General features: G+C 38.3%; 1 protein-coding gene and 1 long non-coding RNA gene across 27 annotated transcripts; one reads left to right on the plus strand and one right to left on the minus strand.

The window, feature by feature from the left end:
- The first annotated feature begins 13,964 nt into the window (after positions 1–13,964).
- On the plus strand, positions 13,965–17,647 carry LOC113310353 (THO complex subunit 4A-like). The gene is made up of 5 exons (XM_026559001.1): positions 13,965–14,349; positions 14,485–14,643; positions 15,960–16,028; positions 16,112–16,296; positions 16,987–17,647. Exons 1-5 carry the CDS (start codon positions 14,164–14,166, stop codon positions 17,162–17,164), a joined length of 777 nt encoding a protein of 258 aa, XP_026414786.1. The 5' UTR covers positions 13,965–14,163; the 3' UTR covers positions 17,165–17,647.
- Positions 17,648–19,126: 1,479 nt separating this feature from the next.
- LOC113310336 lies at positions 19,127–23,751 on the minus strand. Of its 26 annotated transcripts, none has more exons than XR_003341096.1 (15): positions 23,581–23,751; positions 23,346–23,470; positions 23,077–23,200; positions 22,852–22,923; positions 22,683–22,770; positions 22,563–22,601; positions 22,361–22,466; positions 22,107–22,189; positions 20,945–21,989; positions 20,587–20,701; positions 20,402–20,469; positions 20,225–20,319; positions 19,874–19,927; positions 19,699–19,757; positions 19,133–19,557 (listed from the first exon to the last, which is right to left on the minus strand). It is a non-coding gene; the product is annotated as an uncharacterized LOC113310336 (long non-coding RNA). The 26 variants fall into 26 exon arrangements; XR_003341090.1 differs by having other exon boundaries at positions 22,095–22,189; XR_003341085.1 differs by having other exon boundaries at positions 22,095–22,194.
- Positions 23,752–25,712: the final 1,961 nt, after the last annotated feature.

The raw sequence follows: 25,712 nt of genomic DNA on the forward strand, positions 1-25,712 counted from the left end.
TTTTTTGTAACTCAATCACTCTAATTCATCCTAGCATTGGTAACAACTTGAATCGTGGGCCCCACCTATCACTTAGAGAAACATGGTTTAAAAACAAAATAAAATAAAAATAGAAGTGAAAAGGACTCAACGAGATATGGTGAAACTATCATGTTATATCTAACACCTGAGCTCTGTGCTTTTATGAATAGACTCTTTAGATGTTTCCATCTATTCAGATTGGTTCCTCAACTCCTACAACCAAAATGCTTCCATCCACTTAGATTGGTTAGTGCCATCCTAAATACGCATAAATTTCTAGGCTCTGGAGTTTATTTATTCATACTGCAACTAAAAAGTTTCTCCCATACCCCCAAACTTAAATTTAACATTGTCCTCAATGTTCTAAAGATGAAATTAAAAGCATGAACAAGGAGAAACTGTTACCATTTGAAGCAAAAGAGATAAGGAAAGATATTACCGTGTTGCAAGAGATTGGGTTACCTCCCAAGAAGTGCTAAGTTTAAAGTCTTCAGCCAAGCATAGAAAAGGTTTAGTCAACTCGAACCGTATAACAGTAGCCGGAATAACTGTGGGTCTTTAAAACCAAAAAGAGCTGACAAAAGGAAACTGCAGGGAACCAAGAAAATGTACAAGACTAGCATGCCCTTATCTATTTTCCTGATTAAGATATTTATATCTAATTGTGGTTCAGGTTCAGGTTCTAAGAAAGGGTCTAAATAAAATATTTTCATAGGTTGCGTTTCTTCATAGGTGGGATCCGAATCATTAGGTCCTAGAGTCTGTAAAAACTCAGATATGATCTTAGAAGCGCACAATAATAACCTAAATAACTGAGGATCCTCTAAGTCAATAATATTTGACTTACAATATTGACCAAAATGAGAGTAGTGGTCATTCTTAAGCAAATGTGTCGATTCTGATTTCCTAAAGCATTTAGGTTTAGTCTCACAACTTAATATTCGACACATTTGAAATATAAATGTTCCCACATTTGGAAGAAAACTATTTGGTGGGAAAACAAAGTCAATCTGGGTATCATAGCCTGGGCAAACCACATCAACCAGAGGATGGGTTTCTAACGACTGAACTTCTTCCTGGACATCATTAGGTTCGGGAAAACGAGTATGAAGGTAATCTTGCAAAATGGTCGAGGCAAAGATATCAAGTCCTAAGTGTGGGGACTTTCTGAGAGTTAAAGGTAAGGCACTAGGAAAGTGATAATCACCCCCAAACTTAGAGTTTTCAGTGTCTCTAGATAGACCTCTAATTATTTCTTGAATTTCCGTATCTTCAGAGTCCTTAAAATATTCAAGATATTCTTCTAAGTTATTATCAGGTAGTGCATCTTTACTCATCTCTACGGGTCTATCTTCTTCTTCCAAGACTATTGTTTCTAAGTCGCTAGACTCTAAAACAGTATTTTCGAAATGAACCCGTTCCTCTAAACCACTATCGGCTTCGTAATCAAAAGGAAAAACTACATCGTCTAAAACGGTGGTATCCCTAATCAAATCCTCGTCCTTTTGAATAGGTGAATAATCATAAAAATTATTTGGATTTGAACTAGAAATAATATAATCACTATACAGCTCAATTGGATTACTAGCCTCCTGATCACTATGCCTACATATTTCAGATTCTTCATTACTGCTATCCTCATCATCATAGTACGAAGATGATTGAACCTTATCTAAATAAGTAGTGTCTTTTATTCTAACCTCGTCCTCTAGATTAGGCAAATATTCACTATTTACATCAAGGGTAAAATTGGAAACACTATTTTGGAAATTTAGATCTTTTAGAGAAGTTCTATTCTGGGTCTCTAACAAAAGCTTTTGGGCCGACTCACATGAATTCCTGACGTAATCTAGGAAATCAGGTAAAGAAAGTTCACTCATTGCATTATTTTCGTCCATAACTAAGTTATTCATTTCAGCGAACTTACGTGCTGTCTCAGCTAACTTACGTGTCGACTCAAGTAAAGAGGAATTAGCAGAATTTTTCTCGTATGACTGATGGTTGTGAGGATAGTGATTGGGCTCACCATGGTATGAACCATAACCTTGAAAAGTTTGGCGTTCCCAACCACTATTCCACCATAGTAATAAAACTGATGATGTCCATATTCAAATTCAGGTCGATATTCATTGTATTGGCTTCTATCATACCAGCTCGACATTCTTAATTGCAAGGGAATTCTACACAATCACAAACAAGGCTGACTCGACCAAATCAAACCTATAAAATCTAGCAAACAAAAAGCATGATGGCTCCACTTAGATTGTTTCTAGACCAGCTTCTATCTTTCGAAAGGGAATTCATTACAATTTAAGCAAACCCCTCTGGAATCAATCCGAGTCAAAGTAAGTTGAATTGAGGCGAGGGAAGCTCAGTGGAGCTTTGATACCCAAGGCCTCACCGCTATCACAAGGCGGCGCAGTCACGCATTCAACTCACAGAAACCATCATGAACTTTGGAGTGTGCTTAAAGAGCAACCAATATTTTTCGAACGAGTTTCCTATTAAGCTCGTTACCCAATCGGTCTCGTTCTATTCCAAATTTTAAGCTTGGGTTCGCGTTAGGTTTCGTTTTCCTAAGGCGGGCAAGAAGGGAGCGATGATGAAATCCAAACCCTTATCTTGTATTGGCCAGGCCTTGCCCTTTACTAGGAATTTAAAAACAGTCCAAATTCGTCCTCAATCAATGAATCACCTTAAGGAATACAGTAACTCGCTTACAGGAGATTCGCGAGTGTTTCGATGGACTTACCTCCCGTACCAGACGGGGGATGAACCGTTGAAGTCGACTCGGGCCACGACTCCTATGTCATGTACGAACCCGAGGGGCCGAGACGATATCGTAATCGTCGTCCTTCCCTGCAAACAATTTATTTATTTATTTTTATTAATAATAAGACCCTTCCGTAGGGTTAAAAAGTAAAAATAAAAAAAATGTCCAAAAGTCCAGAATAAAGTCCAAATAAAAAGTCCAAAAATTATGAAAAATAAAGCCTATTTACAAATTCTAAAAATAAATAAATAAAAGCTATATACAAACAAAATAATAATAATAAAAATTAAATCCTAAAAAAAAAAATTATGTCTTTTTTTTTTCTTCTCTTTTAGCTTTAAGCTTTTTGTTCCCAAGTCCTTAGTATTCCACTTCGAACCTATAAATCAAAGACACAAAAAGAAACGTAAAAAGGAACAAATAATAATAAATAAAAAAAATTAAACCTAAAAACAAATCTATATACAAGTCCGCGTCGGCGGCGCCATTTTGTTGTAATATTTCGATTGCGGTACATAAGAGTTCGATGCTCGGACTTGAAAGATTTAAAAATATATGTACAAAAATTGTCACAGGATCAAGAGACACTAGGACTCAGGATTCCACCATAATCATTCATATAATTAATATATTTATTTCCAAAACAATTATAGCTCACATAAAAATAGGGACTCTAATTCTGGCCAAGGTAGATTTTTAGAAGATTAACTGTAAATCGAAAGCATGGCATATCAAAAGTACTAAGACCAAGCATAAACCATCAAAAGAAATAACAATCAATTAAGAAAAATCATAAAACATTTAATAAAAATGCAAGAAGTCATAAATGAATTAAATATAATTTTGATATGTGTAAAATATGGCTTCCTCCATCATCCCAGTATTGGGGTTTATCTATTCATATCAATTACACACTCAAAATATTAATTCAAAGTTCAAAGTGTGATTAAAAGAGTCAAAAGTTATAAAATAGTGGTTCTGAGACTCACAAAACACGTCCAAAAAGAAACGATAGAACAGAACTGCAGCAAAGAAGCGACACTTATCTTCTGTAGCTGGCACTGTTGAAGAACGACGCTTCAGAAGCGTCTGTTCTTCATCTTCTTCCTCCTCCTCGAGCAGCAGCAGAGAACTTTTCTTCTGCTCCTGTTCTTCGTCTTTCCCAGCCTCTGCTCCGATTCTCTCGACCCCAAACTCTTGATAATGTTCTCTCACTTCGCACCAGCCTTTTTATATACCCAATCAGCTCCAAAAATCCCGAGTAAATCTCTTCTATCGGCGACTATTCTTTTTTTCTTCTTCTCTGCGTGCAGTTGAGAAAATCTCTCCTGTCACTCCCTGTACGCGTTTTTTAGATATAAAATTGCCACCAAACTCTTATCAAGACTTGAACAGGACCAAGTATAATTTACTTCAGCGTAAAACTCTCCCAGAATCTCTTAAAAATAGCTTTGAAAGTAAAACAGAGAGTACGTGTCCTGTTTGGACTTTGATCGCTTCCTCCGACTTATACAGCCCAATTGGTTGGGTTAAATCACTTGTAACAGGCCTGTTTAGTCTATTAGAGTCCATCCCAGTCGAGTTTGGCGATTGAGTCTCTTTAGAAATCGTCCAACAATCGAATCCTAAAAACTGTTCGTGAAACATTTCTTTTCCCGCCAAAACGTTAATTTGAAATGTGAAGAAGGATTCCCCCTAGCCAGTCCCGGTCTCCCTTTAGCAGATGCCTGGAAATGGGTCACCCCTTAGTAATTAGGTTACCCCTTATCCAAAGTGAGAGTCTGTATGGTAATTTTCTCCCACGAGCGCAAAAACCACTTTTTTAGCCAATTTCGCCGCAAAAGCTTAGTTCTTCAAAAATACCTACAGGGACATAAAAAGCCATAATAAATATAAAATCGAGCACTAATAATATATACAATTGAGATTATATAAGACACAAAAATGTGCCTATCAAGTCGTTCATGCCAACTTGAGTTCTTAATCTCGAAAGTATCTCGAGCAAGGCATATCACCCGGAAAAGACGGTTTAGACATTCCATTTCAAGAAGTAATCTCACACGATTAACCATAAACCCAAACAAATGAAAAAAAAAAAAAAAGGATAAAGAAACTCACAGAATATTTACGGTGATTAATCAAAACATACTTTCATATATATAATCAAGATAACACAATACCCGAGGCAACGGGAAAAAAATGGGGAGAACTTTTCAAGATGAGGATGATCTATAAGCGAGCGGAAGTAGGAAATGTCTTCGTCCAAGTCTTGCATCATTAATTGTGCTTCCCCATACTGGGTAGTGGAATCGGTATAAGCATTATGCACCTCATCCAATACTTGATGAACCTTATACATAACTTCACTAGAAGCACACGCTTTTTGAGCCATATCTAGTGTCTCTTTATGCTCGTCATAAGCTTTACGGGCCTTATCCAGAGCGATCAGATGATGAGTCTGTAGTATCCCGACTTCATCCTTCAAAATCAACAGACGCGCCAACTCCGCTTTCATGTCAGCAGGACGAATAAGAGCAGACACGACACACAAAGTCAAAACACACCCACGAAGATTCGGACCCGCCTGTTGAGTGATGAAAGCGCAACAATCAACTATTGCTTTCTCAATATCAGTCGTCTAGCTTCCTGAAACAGGCGCTCAGGTTTCATCCAATGCACGTTGTACGGATAGAGTTATGCGTCCGGACGCCTGTGGCCCCCGATCCATCGAATAAGTCTCATACTGCTCGTTAAATCGCACGCGCGTAGCCACTCTATTAACCATTCTAAACTCTCTAAGTACCTACACTTCAACTTTTACCAATAACAAGCGAGTCAGCTCGTGATCCTTTTCATAAGGGATAATCAGTATTGGCACTGGGGCTAAGGCCAAAGTATACCCGTGAAGACGATGAGCCATCAGCTACAAAAAAAAAACATATATAGCTAGCAACCAGGGGTGAATGAAATACATAAAGAAACTTGAAAGATGTCAGAGCAACTCCACTCATCCTTACTTATATAAATGCATAGTGATACCATATTAAATACCATCCAACCATAATAATAAATGCAGTTAAACCAAATAGTAAAATATGTCTTGCAAAGAAAATCAAACCATAAAATCCTCAGTCCCACCAAAACAAAACAAAACAAAACAAATAAATTGTTCAAGAAATCATCATCAGAAAATATACAGAGCAACCAGCTCAACCTTCTTCCTAGTTAGGCGCCCATTGACCTCCTCGGCAGCATCCCGAGCGATCTTCAGATCCTTGGTAGTTCGACCCACGTCTGCCATAAGTTGATCCTAAGCTTCCTTCTTAGCATTTGCAACATCGAGTAGCTGCTTGTGCTCCCGCTCCAACTCCTCGATCTCACGAGGTAACGTGGTCGCGCACTGTGGATAGCCTTCGCCTGGTCCAACAGATTCTTGAGCCATTGAATGGGGAATCGAAGAACTAGATAAGTCTGGATGGTAGCGTCCCACTTCCTCAAGATATCCAGACCAATTGGATTTTCATCCGCCAGGGAAAGACCTTCCACTATGATGAGCAGATCCTCATTGGCTACGATCAAAGAATTAATGGGCATCTCCTCATGAACATACATGTGGCCAAACTTCTCCACTATGCGCCGATAGATGGCTGCTTTGGATGAAGGGACCCAAAATCGGTGTACCAGCGCATAGCGGTTGTCCACACCAGCCTCCGCCGCGGAAATAACACGAGGATGTTTGAACCGAGGATCCTCAGGAACAACCATAAACTCACTTCCTATAAGTCTGGTCGGCTTGGAAGATTTCTGCCGCTTGTCATTGGCACTTCCGGACTCGCTGCATTTGACCTGCTGGTTCGAATCGCTTCCTTTACCATGAGCGCCCTCTCGTTTTCTCATGTTCTAAAAAAAAGGAGAGACAGAGGGAGAAACCAAAAGACAAAACATCCTGATACGGTAAGGAAATGAAATTCAAGTATATTATATACCAGAGTGGGGGAAAGAAGGGGATTAGCTGGAGAATGAACAGATTGGCGAGAAGAAAAAGAAGAACTCGACACAGCCGGCTCCGAGTGACCTGATGAAAGATAAAAGCAAGATAAAGGAAGAAAATAAAATAATCTTGACAAGAAGTATAGGAAGTGAAGATGTATATATAGATCACCAAATTCATTTAATAATCATAACAGAAATATTACTACCGGCACGTGTCGGTATATGAAACTTAACAATTATGAATATAGTACACTCACGGGATTTAGATAGGGAAGAGCTCTGATTTCGGGCTCCATCTTGAAGACCACTACCCTCCTGAGAATAGTCACGTACAGAATGATCCGACTCGGACTCATCCCATGCATCTAACATATCGGAGGGAGTGTGAAGAGGATGATTGGGATCTTTAATTATCTGAATGATTAGGGGACGAGTAGAGTGAAGAATCATACGAGGAGAGAGTATCTCGGGACCACTTTGACTAACTGATCGACCAAGCTGCCGCTCCACACGCTCGATGAAAGTACTCGCGGACGACGACCCCACTTTGGGAGCCTGCGTGGAAAACTGAGGAGAAACATTAGCAGTGCGTATGAAAGGCAACCGCGGAATAGGCAGCACGCCGGCATCCGCTTCATCTTCTTAGCCAGCCGATCGTCCCTCCATTCGTCGAGAGGCAGGTTGATGTACTCTTCGAAGAAGAGACCTCTAGGTTTGCAGCCGATATGCGGAGAATTCTAAAAGGATATGGCAAACTAGCATAAAGAAACTAAACGCGTAACTAGATTAAAATGACGACCAAAGGAGAAGGAAGATACCTTAGCAGAAGGAGATGCAGCTGAAGGGATATGCAAGGGCTTCAATGATGGAACACGCCTTCTTTTTTTGGAGGCGGATGGAGGTAGAGCACTACCCTTCCCATCTTCTTGAGAAGATGGGGCTCCCGAAGGAGGTTCCCAGCTGGTAACTATCTGGCGAAGAGGACGACCCTTGTTACTGGAAAATAGCCTATACTTCTTGGAAACCTCGGCGTTTAGCTTCACGCGACCTGATGCATGCATTTCTTTGAGGTCTTCCTTGGTTAAAGCCGGAGGGGCAAATGGCTCTTTGATGAGTAGATTCAGCACACTCCGATTAACATTATTACGATAGCCGAGCCACTCATTGGTAACACCTACATGTCGACGGAGCTGAGGTTGGCAGAAATCAAAGAAGCACGTACGGTCGCTCATTCGAAGACCGCTTTTGAAGACAAAACGATCAAAGCTCTTCCGGACCTCCTTATCTTCCTCTATCGAAGAAGGAGGAGGGTCATAAGGAACCCCTTGGTCAAACCCTAGATGCCGAACCACACGGATGGTATTGTAGGCCTTAGAAGAGAACTTCCCACCATAAAATCCTGGAAGACTCCTGTGTAAAATAGAAACAATCATGTCAAACTCCTCAGCCGAAGGTATCTCCGCTGAAGATATTCTCCTCCGGGACTGGCTGGCAAAAGTATAATGAAGAGAACCAGTGCGGCCGTCCTGATAATTGATAGGGTTGAAATCCGCACCCTTGTCCATGTAATCCTTGAGCTTTTCCTTTGGAAGATGACCCTTCTTGTGGTAGAGAGCCATCCGAGGATGAGACTCAACTATTGTCACTAGACGCTTGGAACCATCCTCTTGAACAACTTCTTCTTGCCGAGAAAGTGCGAGGGGATTCAACTAAGAGGGCCTATACTTTGGGAAACGTTTCCAAGCTCATGCCTGAATAAAGTTAGCAGGAAGGAAAGTTTCAAACTCATGGGATCCGTCCACGCGACGGATGTCACTTACTAGAAAATCTAAATGGTGGTACAAACCACCCAGGAACATGGGAGCAAGCGGGAACGACACGCCGCGAGACATCAGCACCGCCATAGGAATCAGTTTATTCTTGATGGTGTCCCGAGGACTGTATTCGAAAACGTCGTGACACAGCCAGAGGAGGAAAGCATCTAGCTCCGCTCTATCTGTTTCCCTTCTCGAGGAGGAACACCTTTGCCAGGACCAGAATGCAGAGGAGCCCAGTATTTTATCCAGCACGAGAAGAAAGCTCGACGTTGCCCGGATTTTGGCTTCTGGTCGCTCTTTACTTCTTTCACATCATCATCTTCTTCAATGGCAGAAGGCTCTGGTCGAGCGGCTTTTATTGCGGACGCCATGAATTTCGAAGAAGATGAGACATTTGCGGGAGAACCTTGAGAAGTTGACGCAGCGGCTTTACCCTTCCCTTTATCCGTTGGGACTCCAGCCTCGTTAGGAGCCTCAGCCTTAAGCTCCTCAGGCAGCTGATAGGTTATAGAATTCGACTTGGCTATAAGCAAATAGTCACGGAGATCTATGTCATCCTTGTTTAAAGATTTGTGAAGGAAGCAACTGTCGTAAACTACGTCACATTGGACGGGTAGACCTGTGAGCGCCACAACGTCCTCGAGGATAGGGGTCGCTTCTCCCCAGGAAAATATGAACGTGTGAGGGACGATTCCCCAGCGTGCACATAAGAGATTTATGCTATCCTGGTCCCGCCGGACATATCTAAACTTGGAGGCCTCTAGAGATGCTTTTATACCTAGAGAGCGGATGAGCCATGCGTTCTCCGGATTGGAGCGAATGTAATCGATCCAGGAATCCCATGCGACATGAGATTCGGCGGATGAGCGTAAATGGATCGGAGGGAAGACATAATCTCCTCTATGTACCGCCAAGCGGGGAGAGTCCTCAAAGGAAGGCGCAGGGGGCGATTCTGCTTGAGGGCGGATAAGCCATTCTTCTGACCCGGACGGAGGAAATGGATGAGGGTTAAGCATGCGAGTAACCCAAATATCATCGGCTGGGAAAATAACAGTACCATCATCGGCAGCGGGCGGTCGAATGTCATCCTTGAGACGGGGATTGTTCCTGAACTCGTCAAGTGTATAAGATTCGAGCCGAGGAGGCGAGTCGCGGATAGGTGATTCGTTAGACATGGTAAGAAGCAGAGATACCGAGAGAGAGGAAAGAAGACAGTGAAAAGATGGGATTTTCGGGCGAGGTCTCTTCTATTTATAGGAGGGTAAAAGAAGGAGCAGTTACTGAGCAGATTAGTAACCGTCGTATCCTAAAGGTCGTGAGCATCAACCGCCCATAACTCCCCAATGATAACCGCAGCATGCCAAGAGTCGTGAATCAAGACTACCTATAACCGCATATTGCAACCGTAGCATCAACATATGAATGTTGACACGGTCCTTGACCGGTCAAACAGTCAGGGGACTAATGTTGATACATGAAAATAACCAATCCTAGAATGGGCGACCCCTTAACCCATCAAGGGTTCCCCTTCTAGGATAAAGAGTCTTGGGGACTAGGCCAAACCCATTAAGATAGGGAAGTCCTAGTTTATCCAAGAGTACACATGGGCAGTTGAGCTTTGGCCTAAAGGGGGAATCCCTTTAGGGTTTGGTATTAACTTAAGGAAAGAGAAATGGTAGTTTAGTAATATGATAATCATATGGGCACTAATCCATAAGAGGGATATCATAAAAGGGAAAAAATGTACACTTCTTAAGGCATCATTAATTCCCCACTACTTTCCTAAACCTATCCTCTCCTTGGGAGTACTTTCTGCGATTAGGGCTAGTTCCTCCTTCCCACATTTTACCCATCAACATCACACCTGATGAGGCTAGTTGCATTCCATTTCGTGGATGCTCATACTTCTTATCAAGGCGTTCAACATAGGCATGCGAGTTGGGAATGGCCAGTAAAGTAAGCTACATCAATATGCAAGTTAGCGGAGCTTGCATAAGCCTAAGGAAAGTATGGCATAAGCCTGATTGATGCACCCTTGGCACGAGCAATACAAGTGCATGATTTCAGCAATGCCTAAGCAAAGTAAAGAGGCGGAGTTAGGCCGTAATGGCGTATGCGCGAGTTCAAGGCATACACTATGCCTAGGATAGACCCAAAGGCAAGTGATGCATACAAGATACATCGGATGTAGCCTCTATGGATTTAAAACCTTTGCAGAACATGGGGTAACTTGGAACAAGGGGTTTAAAGCCTGAATGTCTTTAAACCTTTTGCATACAAGATGCTACCCAACATTCCTTGTAATTTTATACGGTGGAATTTCAAAACGATAAATAATCCATATACGACCCTCCAACAGTAGTATCAAGCCAGCCTCCCCTTCTCGACAACTCTTTAAAATCAACCTCTACATACACAATATTTGTAACATGCCCTCTTGGTAATCTATTCCTCCCCTCAGGGAATACTCTTTTCCCAATACCCTTGCAGATATAGTTGTTCATTTAAAAGAATCTCTCTAAGATTTCTTAGCTTGACACACCGTAATTGATGATTAAAAAGGTGATATTTAATTGGTTTTTGGGAGACATACTTCCGAAAAGAGAGTAAGTACCCTAAAACAATCCACGTAGTCTTATGGAACACATCATTATAGGACTCCATGTTTTGAAATCTGAACGCAAACAAATTATTTCCTTTAGAGATGATTTCAAACTTCCCATAAATCTTCCGTCAGATGTTTATGTATTTCTTGACATCTTCATGATCCAACAGTTTAGTAGACACTATTTTTCTCAACAAACTACAATACCATTCATCTGCAACATCCTTCACCAATTGTGCTGTAGCAATAGTTTTTCTTATAGGTTTAGTAAGACCTGGGCTGATACGGCTGATTGCATTCTTGATGACAAGTTGTCCACTTGGTTGTTGTTCTGAATGTCATTTCCAATCTGCTAACTTTAGGAGCTCTAGCACTTTCACAAAGTTTTTATAGGAAAGACTAATATGAGGATATCATATAGGTTTATAAAAGATAAGAATATGTGGAGGATCAGTTAGTTTCCTAGAATAAGAAATCTTAGTATAGATAAACTGATTATCTGGCATGATTGATTTGGCTATTTTTTGAATTTTTAATAGAGGGAAAAAATTTCCAATTAAATTGTTATAATTACAGCATGTCAAATTGCCCGAGTTACCATGTTGAAAGTACTGAACTAAGCTGTGGATGCTTAACATGTTCAAGATGAAGCTAGAGAAACATGATGAGAGGAGACTCATATTGATGATCGTGTCATGATGCTAAAAGGATCTTATACAAACGAATTTTGAATTTCACAAGTAGGATGATGGAAACGACACTATTGCTGATAAACCAAACATTACTGCGAAAAACTCAGATAAACAAGTTTCTGAAAAGATCAACCACTACTGGTGACTACACAAGAATCAACAGGGATATCTGCAACAAAGATTAAAACAACATTATTAGAGTTAACCCAAGAAAAAGAAAAAAGGGAAAATGGCTTAAGAAAAGAACTAAACAAATGACCAGCACAAAACTATAGGTAGACGAACATATTTGAAAAATAAAAGAGACAAAATTTGAGATTTAATTGCTTCTACGAGAAATCAAAGAATCTTAACAACTAGTCTGACCAATATAAAACAAGAGATATTATATAGAGATTTTGAACGAATGTAATCAAAAAAATCCTTTAAGCCACAAATTGGTGAGATCTTCCTAGAAATAACGCCTAATGAGGGGTGATGAATTTCTGGAAAGTGTAGTCAAATCTCATATAAAACAAACAAGTAATTTAAGAATTCATAATTGGGGATAACATTACAAATTGAGGATACTTTTAGTTATATGAGACTAGATTCCGATTAAGGGGTATTTTTTCTAATTACCCCAATAAAATAAAAAAACCAAAATCTTCCGTATCCCCCTTCAATATCTAAGTGTCGGCTCCTCTTCTAGATCTCTTCCTGCTCAAAATTCGTTAACAGATCACCTAAATAATTATATGGCGGATCAAAAAGTTTGACCAAGATCTGTTGATCCATAATTTTACTAATTATGGACTGATACAGTCTCATGAAAAGTTAACCAGTCAAGCTATTTATCCAATTTTCTGAGACAAGTTAAACAAATTGATAAGATCAATGGAAATCGGTTTGTCATTATCTGTGTTTGGGGGTTCAATGATGGGTTTAATGCGAACTTTAATGCCGATTGAACTTGGGTTTTAAATTGCAGATTATGGAATTGAAGTTTCAGTTTCAATGGAATCTGTATGTGGTGATAATTGTTATGGTTGGGAAGAGAAGCGGGTTAGAAAGAACAAGAAAGGACTGGATAAGAAACTAGTAGCAGTCGGTATTGGTTTGAGTTTGAAGGCAATACCGACTGCAACGGTCGGTGTTAATTTGCTAATGAAACCAATACCGACCGTGTTCGTAGTATTGTTTATAGGTAGAATTCAATACCGACAAAAATTTGGGGATACTTTGTAAGTTAATCGGTATAAAAATTATTTGGATAAGGGGTATTCAAATTATTTCATAATGTTTTTATTTTTCCATTTTTTTTTGAGTATTCCCCAATTTGTGAGAGTATTTCCTAACTGTGCCTTCTAATTTAATACATGTTAGCAATGTTGAGTACCGAGATTAGAGATTAAATACCAAGATTTGACTGTCTCACTTAGAATACCATGACTACTCAGAGCATCTCCAATAATGGGTGATACAAATCCTACGTTGAGTTTTTATTTAGATCCTTATTTGTGAGGTTATATACATGTAACAAAAAGAGTAATGATTTTTTCATGAACCATCTCCATTAGTGTGGGGTGTTACTTTTAGGATTTGTTTTTTGGATAAAGATAAAAGTGATTCGTTTTTTTCTATTGGGTTAGAAAAATTTATTTAAAAATAATAATTAAAAAATAGTCAAAAAGATGACATGGAGGTCATTCCCAAGGTTTAAATAAGACTTTCTCTAAGACCTTTATATTTATTTTGACACCCTTCCTATTTTATAGGACCTACTGTTGGAGATGAATTTCATCTAAATGAGGGTCTAAAATCTTATGTGTGAAGAAAAAATAAAACTCTGATAATGGATTTCTGTTAAGTATAATCAAATCTCATGTAAAACAAACAAATAATTTAGTAACCCCATTAGCAATGTTGAGTACAGAGATCAAATACCAAGATTTGACAAATGATTAAATGTGTGTATAGAAATAGGCCTAAAAGTCGAAACACTACTGCGGATGTGTATCCAAACAGTCTATGAGCCACGCGGTCAAACATGTGCAAATATCCCATAAATATCCGCGGTTATCTTTTTCTAGGTTCTTTACCCAAACCCATCTATTATTTCTTCTCTCATCTCACCGCCTTCCCACCCTTCTTCCAATCTATCCCCTTTCGCAAAACCCTAAAAATTTCGCTCTAATCTTTTTGTTTTTCGATCTTTCCCAAAAATCTCTGTGATTTCTCTGAATCCTGTAGCTGTTAGTGTGTTCTTCCCACAAATCGAAGATGTCAAGTGCGTTGGATATGTCATTAGATGATCTGATCAAGAACAACAAGAAATCTGGAGGAGGAAGAGGTGGTGAAGGAGGAAGAGGTAGTGGTGGTAGTAGTAGAGGGCGAGGAGGTCCTGGTCCCGCACGTAGATTTCCAAATCGCGGTGCAAACAGGACCACTCCTTATTCAATGGGAAAGGTGTGAAAAACAATTTGAAAAAAAAAATTAGGGTTTTGATAAAATCGTTTGTGATTGATCTCTCTCTGTAATAAGTTTTTTGTTGCGAATTTCTTCAAATCATCTCTCATGGAAGTCTTTTGGTTCACGAAACAGCCGGTTCATGCACCAGATTCAGCGTGGAAGCACGATATGTTTTCAGATCAAGCTGCTCCGTTTCAAGGTGGTGGTGGTGGTAGAGCTTCTGGGATAGAGACGGGAACCAAGCTATACATCTCCAACTTGGATTATGGTGTTTCCAATGAGGATATTAAGGTATACTTCTTCCTAAACCTTAGTTGTTTTTTTTTTTGAGCTTTCTCAAGGGATTTATTTTTAGGATTTAATACTTTCGTATTAGGTGTTATTTTGGATCTAGGGAAAGTACTGTTGATAAGTGGAGGATATAATTACTGAATTAGTTAGGGTTATAAAGTTGGTGAAATTTCTAGATCTGATCTTTGATTGCACCAGTTTGCCGTAGTAATTATGTATTGTTGGAAGGCGCTATTGGGAAATCTTGCCTAGTCTCTATTTTAAGGTGTTTGTGTAAGTCTGGCGACCTGCCGAAGAAATATTTATTGATCTATACCCCTAGTCACCTGTTTGTTCGAATGCTGTCTCAGTGTCAGTTTGGTTGTTTGGTTTTGGCGTGTCAGATAGGTGGTTGTAGGGCTGTTCATGGTCGGTTTTGGTTTGGTTTCTAGCCAAACCAAAACCGAAACCAATACTATTGGTTTCTAAAAATCTAAACCAAACCAATCCATTAACCATTGGTTTGGTTTCTAAATGGTTTCAGTTGGTTTCGGTTTGTCCCAGTGGTTTTTGGTTAACCAATAATTATGTCAAACCAAAAAAAAAATAAAAACACAAATCTACAGATAAAAAATTCGTAGTTGCCGATAGTATTGGTTTACACAAATTTACAGACAAAAAAATACAAAAAATATCAAGAATAGTTAAAGCTTACTCTAATTCTAGAGATCAAAAGAAGATATATAATATATCTTAATTTAGTTATTGACAAATAAAAAAGAAGGAAGACGGGAAGAAAAAAGTCGAGTAGCAGCGGCTGTAGTTGGGGGTGGAGAAGGGAGACGACTAAGAGAAGGAAAAAGAGAAAGAGTGAGAGTATCATAATGAAATATTAGTTTTAGGGTTTCTATTTATCCTCTAAATCAATGGGTAGAATCTAATACTTGTAAATTAAAGGTAGAAACTAAGTTTAAAAATTAATCGGTTTTCTAATGGTTTTTGGTTCGGTTTTAGAGGTCAAACCAAACCAAAACCAACACTATCGGTTTTCCACTTTCTACACCGTAACCAATCCATTAGTAAATGGTTCGGTTTGGTTTCTTACTAATTGGTTTGGTCCGGTTCCAGCAAAAAACCGAAACCATGTTCAGCCCTAGGTGGTTGTTTGTTCGTCGTAACTTTGGTTTTGTAAATGAGGATTGACCGACCGTAATCTAGTAATGGACATTGTTGATTTTCCATGATCGATCTCTTTTGATTTATTTATTTCTTCGTCGAAGTATGGTCACTGGTCACTCTCTAGATAATGTATTTAATGTGGCGGTTTTTATTTGCAGGAACTATTTTCTGAGGTTGGTGACCTGAAAAAATGTTCTATCCACTACGATAGGAGTGGGAGATCAAAGGTATCTCATCAACTATGTTTTGTAATTTCTGGAAGGAATCAACTCGTCTGTTCGCAGCTAAAAATAAACTCTCTCTCTTTCAGGGAACAGCAGAAGTCGTCTTTTCACGAAGGAATGATGCTTCTTCAGCTGTCAAGAGATACAACAATGTGCAGCTTGATGGGAAGCCGATGAAAATAGAGATCGTAGGGACAAATATTGGAGCTCCTGGTGCTAGGCCGCCTCCGACCAATGGCATAATTGGAAATCCAATTGGTGCACCCAGAAGGTACTTACCATCATAATTTATACTTCATAGTGACTATTGCCAAGATCGATCTCCTTTTCTGTATAAGCTCACATCATTTTTTGACTATATGCAACTTTCTGTATTCTGCCGTGCTTGGGAACTGGGAAATAGAGAGAAAATTAATGGGGAATCATTACTTCCATCTGCTCATTAGCATTTGTTATACTGTTCAGCTGTAATTGAGTAGTTGCTGATACAGCATCTTAACATGTTACATCTCTGAAAATGTTTTTCTTTTGGTCCTACCGAATAGCTTATTTTTGGGTGGCCATGTATGCTAGAAATATGTATCACGCAAAAATTTGAAATGCATTTTGGTGATATTAAGAGCTCTGTTGTGTTGTCTGCGTACTGAACAATGTATTTCGCATGTGTATAACTTCTACCCACGGCACATGCCTTCACATATAATAATGTGTCTCTGCTTTTGTGTATATATGCTCAATCATGGCTTTAGTATTATTTTTATGTCGCTGTGGCCTTGGTGGTACAACATGTAGAGCGGCACGTGTTGTTTTCCTTGTCTGCTGGTGTTCGATACTCTATTTACTTTACTGAAAAGAGGTTACTATGTTTGTATTTGCATATTTTGTAGCTTGTGTTGATTCTTTGGATCTGGTTAAAGTCTCGTAGAAACCTGTTTACTAACTATCTATTGATATGGAACAGTATACATGGAAGAATGGGTGGACTTATTACACGACCCCGAGGAGGTGCTGCAGGAGGCCGTGGTTTTGGAGGCAGGGGACGTGGTCGTGGTAGAGGAGGTCGCAGTGAGCCGGTGTCTGCAGATGCTCTTGATGCCGACCTGGAAAAGTATCATACAGAAGCAATGCAAATAAACTAAAAATGCTGTTTCCTGTCTAAAGTTTTAGGTTTCCTATATATGGAGGTTAATGCTGCATTTCCAAGTGTTCATGTATTTTTGCCGAAGTTACTTCTTTGAGAGAAAGGGGAAAATTGTTGGAGAGAATATTCAGTATCTAGTTTTATTTGTACTAGAGTGTCTGTGATTGTAGCCAATTATTATGTGCTTTTACTGTTGTACTTAATTGATTGCTGTCAGCTGAACCTAAATCTGTTTCCGTTAGCTTTCTGGTTTTGTCCAAGTTATAACTTCTGTTGAGGGATGTGTGAAGGAACAATGCTTGAAGTAAGTGCTAGACCTTCTGTGAAGATTAAGGGCATCAGTTCTTGTACATTATTATGAGAAACCTGTGGTTGAAGTCAAGGAAGTCTTCTTAATAGGTTGCTTGTTTTTTATTTTCAATTTTTACCATGTACCTGGATTATTCTTGTAATAGGTATGTTGTACATGATGTGTTTTTAACTGTTGTCTTGATTAGCATGGATGTGTGAAGGAACAAATGCTTGAAGTGCTAGACCATCTGCGAAGATTAAGGGCATCAGTTCTTGTACATTATTATGAGAAACCTGTGGTTGAAGTCAAGGAAGTCCTCTTAATAGGTTGCTTGTTTTTTATTTTCAATTTTTACCATGTACCTGGATTATTCTTGTAATGGGTGTGTTGTACATGATGTGTTTTTAACTGTTGTCTTGATTAACATAAGGTATTGAGATAATTGTTGGGTTTCCCACTGTCTTTTTGAGTACATGGGTTCTCTGATAATAACTATAAGGGTTATTTGTGTAATTCCTTCAGTGAATAAATAGTTATTAGTTTCCATTTTAATGGTTTATGATCTATGCTGGCTAGCAGATAAACTCTTACAGATGGTGAAGGTCAACTATGTTCAGTGAACCACCACTCCCCCCTTCATAGAATTGAAATACTCTTCCCCCAAGTAAACGTAACAAGATAATCCCGTTCCTCTGTTTCTTCTAATAGGGAAATGCCATATGCTACAGAAGAACATTTGGAGTGGAATTCGGAACCACTGGACCATGCCTACAGTCGATATATCATGCGTCACGGTGGCAATTAAGCCAACGAAGACCACATCAATACTCTACAGTCGAATATATCATGCGTCACGGTGACAACTAAGCCAACGGAAGGCCACATCAATACTCTCTCCGTTTCTGAAAAACACTTGGAGTGGAATTCGGAACCACTGGACTGGACCATGCCTACAGTCGATATATCATGCGTCACGGTGGCAATTAAGCCAACGGAAGACCACATCAATACTCCTCCACACCAAATCCAGGTTTTTGTCACAGGGTATATGTTACTAATACATTTGTAACACATATATTCCGTTGCATAAATACTGTAAATGTTATAAATTTTTGCCACATTTTTTGTGACAATGATAAAATAGAGCCACGTTTACTGCTGTTACAATATTGACCTAATTTTGGGGGTGCGACACGTGTTTTATTTGTCACAATTATTTTAACGGTTTTAAATGTTACTCCATATTCATAACAATTAACTGAATGACACGTGTCATGTTAATATGCATACCAAGATAATGACACGTGGTTCTTTTTGGTTACATTTTGTTGTAACAGTTAAACCTGTGACATTTCTCTAAATTACAGTTTAAAAAATGGATAGCCCAGACTAGGGCCCATTACGCGGACCCGGAACCGGATCCGAGAGAATAGGGTCCGGTTCTGGGTCCTAAAATTGGACCCATTAACCAATTAGGACCCGGCGGGTAATTACCCGATTGGACCCGTTAATAAACGGTTCTAAACGGGTCCTACCCGGCGGGTAACCGGGTATTTGTGGAAAGGGGTAATGGCCCCAGACCATTTTCATGGACCCGGGCTTCCAGTTTACAAGCCCGCAATACAGTTCGGTATCATGGACCTGGACTTTCGGTTTACAGGCCTGAAATTCAAATAAACTGAAACACAATTGAATTTTCTTATTTCAATAAGCAAACAATACATATTCTCAGCAAACTATCCTGGACCTGGACTTTCAGTTTTTAGACCTGAAATACAATAAATCTGAAACACAATTGAATTTTCTTACTTTCAATAAGCAAACTATACATATCCTCTGCAAACTATCCGGATTCTGCCATCCATACATTCACTATGGAAACACAAATACAAAGGAATCCTTCTATTCATTATGAAATCTACCCAAAAACAATTCTAACAAACTATACACATCCAATGCGATCTGTGTTCCATAAAGTGGTTGTTATTCAAGTACCTGGAGTTTACAAAGCCAAATTTCTTTGAGTCGCTTGAATTGGAGCTTTCTTCTACATCAAAAGTCAAATACAAACCATCAAGGTTTCTTTATCTACGAGTTTGCTGCATAGTACATGTAAAATGTGTAAGATGTTATTGTGAGATTGCGACTTCTGTGAGCCACCTTTCTTTCCAATCTATTATATTTCATAAGACTGTTTTTCATTAACTGAAGTCAAATTTTTGTAGAAATAAATGGATTACCTCTCTAGAACCAAGAAATAAAAATACATAGTCAGCTCAAGTCGAGGCGTAAAAAATCCCTGCAAGCACAACAGATGTTGTCCCCTAACATTACAAACAGTGATCAGACCTAAACTTCCCCTAACAAAGGTTGTATTTTAGGATGACAAGAACTAATAATGAATAAAGACTTTACCTGTATATCACGATCGAAAAACTCCAAAGCATAATGATTTCTGAAGTCTTTGAACTGCAGAAAAAAGTTAAAAGTCTATCAACTGAATATTGAATTTGCGAAAATATAGATTAAGGGACCAAGTAACACAAAATTCAGACTGGTGAAGATTTTCTAGTATAGAGAGGAATTTCCACAACAAGTATTCTCACTCCTAGGTTCGAATTTGAACCTGGGATGTTCAAATTTGGCCATTAACACCTGTGGGATTGCAATTAACTTCACATTTGATATTGATACAATGACAGTTATATAATCACACCAAGAATTGAATAATAACATGTGCTCATAAGCACAGAGAAGCAACGTCACCTAGGATTCACGGGTAAGCATAATTTCTCATACGACTGCACTGTCATGGAAGTTCTGAACCCCCAAGAGGGCCAAGACTAAGTATGCCACCAATCCTATGCAAACACAAACAACACTTGTCAACTAAAAACACACGCAAAGGTACCAACTCAGCTCAGTATTTCCCGAGTCTTTTACCAAAATGCATAACAGGTGTCAGTCGCCTTGTTCGCTCAGCCATGTAAGTCACCACCAATTGTTTGCCTCTGCAGAATGAAATGTCAACAGAGTAGTCAGCTTATACTTAACAAGTAACTCAGAATACATAAATACTATTTGGACCTCAAAATATTTGTATTAGTAGTAATATGACAGAAATTCACCATTCCAACAACGATTTCATATCAATAACAGAAGATGTTGTCCCTTTGGACAAAACGTCATCTTCAATAAATCCCATCAAGCTTGGAGCTTCAAATGCGTAATATGTTCCACCACCTGCACCGCTAAACAAGTTTGGACTTGAGTATCATAAGAGATGAAATAACTATAAAATTGTTGAACATGAAACAAAAATGATACACAACAGATATTGAATCAAAATAACGAAATCATGGTTACTGTACAACTTTGAAATACTCTACGCAGATATTTGCAGTATGATCTCACTCATCATCATTCACTTAGATCTTAAACAAAGAATGGCAATTAGGAAGTTGTATATTTGGAGTGTCATCTTACTTGTTATATAAGTTGACAAATATTTTCCCCCACTAATCATAAAGTCATCTCTTGTGCCTTCCCACCAGGATAATAAAAAGTGTAAGCAACCGATCTGAATTAGATAATGAACAATAAGATTATTAGTCTTAATAATCTTCCTAAGAGAAACTCCTAGGAAATAACTTAGTTAATCAAATCCCAACACATAATATACAGGGAAGTAAATTTACAAGGAGAGTAGAAGACTTGGATGTTTAAACAAATTTGTTCCTCGGGTAACAAAAATAATGATAGGTAGGGAAGCTAGAGTATAAGAGCTCTAGGATTATGCTATTCTATAAGAATCTATATGAGCTTATTTACAAGCCAGATCACAGTCACAGATAAAGAAATAACATTTGTTGTGTTATTGCACTATTAGAATTATACAGAATTAAGGTCAACACACACAGATAGATATCAAAGAAACTTATGTGCTTTCAGTGACAGTTAACTCCATGCAATAGTTCTATGAGATTATATCACAACAAATTGTATTCGACAACAAGATTTAGCAGTGTAGATCAATTATCGTATTTTCTACAAAATAGAAACTATAAAAAGAATTTGTCTTTTTCTAACAATTTGGAGGTTTTCCGTCATGTTCTAGTGAAATAGCGGTAAAGATTACAAGTGAGCTCATCTATTAGTATGAAACTTTATATTTTACAGATCAAAAAAACTTATATGCTTTCAATCACAAGCATCATACCAGCATAAAGTCTTACTTTTGAAATCAGAATGGGGTATGAGTAAAGTAAAGGATATTGGCTATTTCATTGTGGATCATACCCAGGCGAGCAGCACAACCATTTCCAGTATTTTTACCTCCTTGTGTTCTCCGAGATGTTCATTGCACCATTCAGGTACAAGGTTCTGATATACGAGGAGACAAAAAAAAAAAACGAAAAGTAACTAAACCATTTGGAGGAATCCAATTCCATTATAGTTCACTAACCTGTAATGTAATAAGAACTCATTTGAAGTTCTCATTATATTCTCCTTGTCTGCTCATTGATGCTAACTGCAAAATTCAGGTGCCAGGTTTTGATAAGTAAACAATAATGAAAAGTAACTTTTGCTTACTTAAAAAGCGTAGCAGCATTAAAGAAACAAAAAACTATAACACCTGATGAAATACCCAAGAACTTCGATTGTTTTCACAGGTAGTCTTCCAAAGATGCACCTTTTCAACCACCTCTTGCTAATTTAGTTGATTCCTGACTATTCTTTACAATTAGAAAGACCATAATCTTGTTAAAAACAATGGTAAAGTCAACCCAATCAGCATGTGCTTTTCAGGACCTTCCCCTCACTCTTGGTACCTGTCCTCATGATTTGTAAATAATCCCCATCTGTTAACAATTAAACGAATCATTGGTAAAGAAATGTTACCAGCAATAACAAAACATCTGTTGTATAGCATCCTCTTGTGAGCTCCACGATCCCTTTCATATAATTTTGCAGATCGTTTCCAACCCCCTTTTTAGACAATTGTACCCTGTAAACATGAAACGCATAGAGACCCCACAATTAGAATCATATACATAACCAAACTAAGCCATTCATCCATTTTTAACCAAAAACAATATCTTACATTTCTCGTTGTTTTCTTGTTCTGAATCTTCAACGATTTCTGGTTTAGCATTAGAGTTTGAGACAAACCGAAACTCCGTATTAATCAAAATGTAACAGCAATACCATACAGTTGCATTACCATGGTCCAAATGGGCACAGAGGGACGTGTTCCTGACATTACACTATAGGTCCATGATCCAACTAAGCTCTTCAGCTGTAAACTTCACCTGCAATAGCAAAAGAGTCAAAAATGTGTCAGTTTGTAAAATCATACTGCAACATAGACATTGGTCTACGAAAAAGCTTACCATCTTGATACTGTAAATTAAAACTTCGCCACTACGGAATATCAATGAACCAATTTCGCAGCAGAGATATCCCTGAAACGTAAAATATATAAAACAGATAAACTAGTTAAATTACAGTTCCATCACTAATTAATGTTAATAAATTTTGAATAAATTTCAATTATAACCTAATAAGCTCAAGAAATACAGCATCAATAACACTAAGATTACAAACACATGAATAACCTCCTCTTCTTCTGCTTAACGAATACAACATCAATAACCTCCTCTTCTTCAGATTTAATACTATCCATTCCTCAGCAAATCTATGCTCCTCTTCTCCAGATTCATATATAACCTTCACAACAGCCTTCGAAAACAAAAACCCACATCAGAAAAACACTCATTATTATTAATAAAACAAAATCAAATCAATAGCCAAATCAAAATAGGGATACTGTAAGAAAAGTTTGTGTTTTAAGAAAAGACGGCCTAAGTTGAAAGATTGACTTCACCAAGAAAAACGAAGAAGAACCAATTTTTGTTGGAAAATAGAGGCTACAGATTCTTTTCTTCTTGCTGATGAATTTAGGGTTTCTCCTGTTCGGGTTTCTGCGGTTCTTATTCTTCTATAAAAGACCTAATATATCACAAAAAGAAACAGAATTAGAAATTATGATGACAAAAAAATCTCGTAATCGATAAAAAGATCTACTGAAACTGAAATCTAAATTCATAGATTCACTTAACTGTTGTTAAGAATAAATATATGTAGAAGTTGAAAAACATTAATTTTTCCAATTCGATCAGATTCATTTTCGTTTTATTGCAGAAATGGTAGAAGATGTAAGATAGAACGGAATGATATGAATTAGGGTTTCGAGTTCTTGCTGTGAGAGGGTGGGAGGTGGACGAGAAAGGAAAAAAGAAAAGGTTGAGTGTTTTCTCTTCCTTCTACCTTTATAAAAAGAAACCTAATAGTTACCTCGAGTAACTAATCAACGAGATATGTGGACACGATTTCATATTTGTGTGTTTCGCACATGTATCATAGTTTAGTCATAGTGTGGTAGAGCTAGAGTCTGGACCTGGCAATTAGGGTCAAAACCCGTGGGTCAACCCTAACCCGACCCGTGTAAACCAGTTCTAACCCGGCTCTTTAGTTAATAGGTCCGAGCTAGGGTTGAGCTTTTTGAACCCGCAGGTTAAACGGGTTGACCCGCCTAACCCGCGCGTTAACCCGTCAACCCGTCTGATTCATTGATTTCGCTTATTTTAGGGTTTTCCTTGTAAAATTTAGAACTGAGTTCGCAATAATCATAAGCAATTATCAATATCATCAAATTTTCATCAATTATTTTCAATAGCAATTGACAATTTTCGATTTCATCTTCAAAGCAATCAAAATCTAACCAAATATTTTACATCCAATGATTTTCAACAAAGAAAAAAAAACGATTACAAAAATTTAATTAGATACCCAAGCAAAAAAATAATCAGTGATCAATTCATTAGTTATTTAGATGGGTCAATTGTTCACACATACCCATATCAAAAATGAAAGATCAAACCCTAAAATCTAAAAATTGATCAATCAAATAATGTAACACCATCAGAATACGTATTTATTAACAACAAGCTTATGAGAAGATAAATGAGATCTAATAGAGAAGATGATCAAGATCGGGGTTGAAGAGAAATGACATCCTTCTCATACGCTTGATTCTAGAGAGGTACTAGTACCGCATGTTTGATAGGAGTTTCTGAGAAAGAATAGGAGCGGGGGACATGAGATACAACGGATAAAGCGACAAACAAGATTAGGGTCGGGTTTGACTAGTGCGGTGTTGTGTGGTTTTTATGAAGCAAGGTTCACATCGAAATCTATGAATAAATGTAAAAGTGAGTTGAGATAAGCAACAAACACGATGTGCAATACTGGTTCCAGTCTTATCTCACAACCTGGGTGGGATGAGTTCGAATCCCTCCATCCACTATAATTTTTTCCCACTTTGTCTAATAGAAATTCACGTGGCAGGTACTACCAGAGCCAACACGCTTAAGGTTAGGGTTTGACATATTAGACCCGTGGTTAGAAACGGGTCGAGTTAGAGTCAATCCTAGACGATCATTACCTATGACGCCAATATAATTGAACATCCCAGGTTCGAAGATTACCAGAGTTAGACCCGAGTTTCTCGTTCGGATGAACTAGAGAAGAAATATATCAGAATTGGACATCCCAGGTTCGAAGATTACCAGAGTTAGACCCGAATTTCTCGTTCGGATGAACTGAAGAAGAAATATATCAGAATTGAACATCCCAGGTTCGAAGATTACCAGAGTTGACCCGAGTTTCTCGTTCAGATGAACTGGAGAAGAAATATATCAGAATTGAACATCCCAGGTTCGAAGATTACCAGAGTTAGACTCGAGTTTCTCGTTTGGATGAATTGGAGAAGAAATATATCTGAATTGAACATCTCAAGTTCGAAGATTAACAGAGTTAGACCCGAGTTTCTCGTTTGGATGAACTGGAAAAGAAATATATCAGAATTGAACATCCCAAGTTCGAAGATTACCAGAGTTAGACTTGAGTTTCTCGTTCAGATGAACTGGAAAAGAAATATATCTGAATTGAACATCTCGGGTTCGAAGATTACCAGAGTTAGACCCGAGTTTCTCGTTCGGATGAACTAGAGAAGAAATATATCAGAATTGAACATCCCAGGTTCGAAGATTACCAGAGTTAGGCCCGAGTATCTCGTTCGGATCAACTGGAGAAGAAATATATCAGAATTGAACATCCCAGGTTCGAAGATTATTAGAGTTAGACTCGAGTTTCTCGTTCGGATGAACTGCAGAAGAAATATATCTGAATT

Source organism: Papaver somniferum, chromosome 9, assembly GCF_003573695.1.
Source record: "Papaver somniferum cultivar HN1 chromosome 9, ASM357369v1, whole genome shotgun sequence".
Lineage (NCBI taxonomy): Eukaryota > Viridiplantae > Streptophyta > Magnoliopsida > Ranunculales > Papaveraceae > Papaver > Papaver somniferum.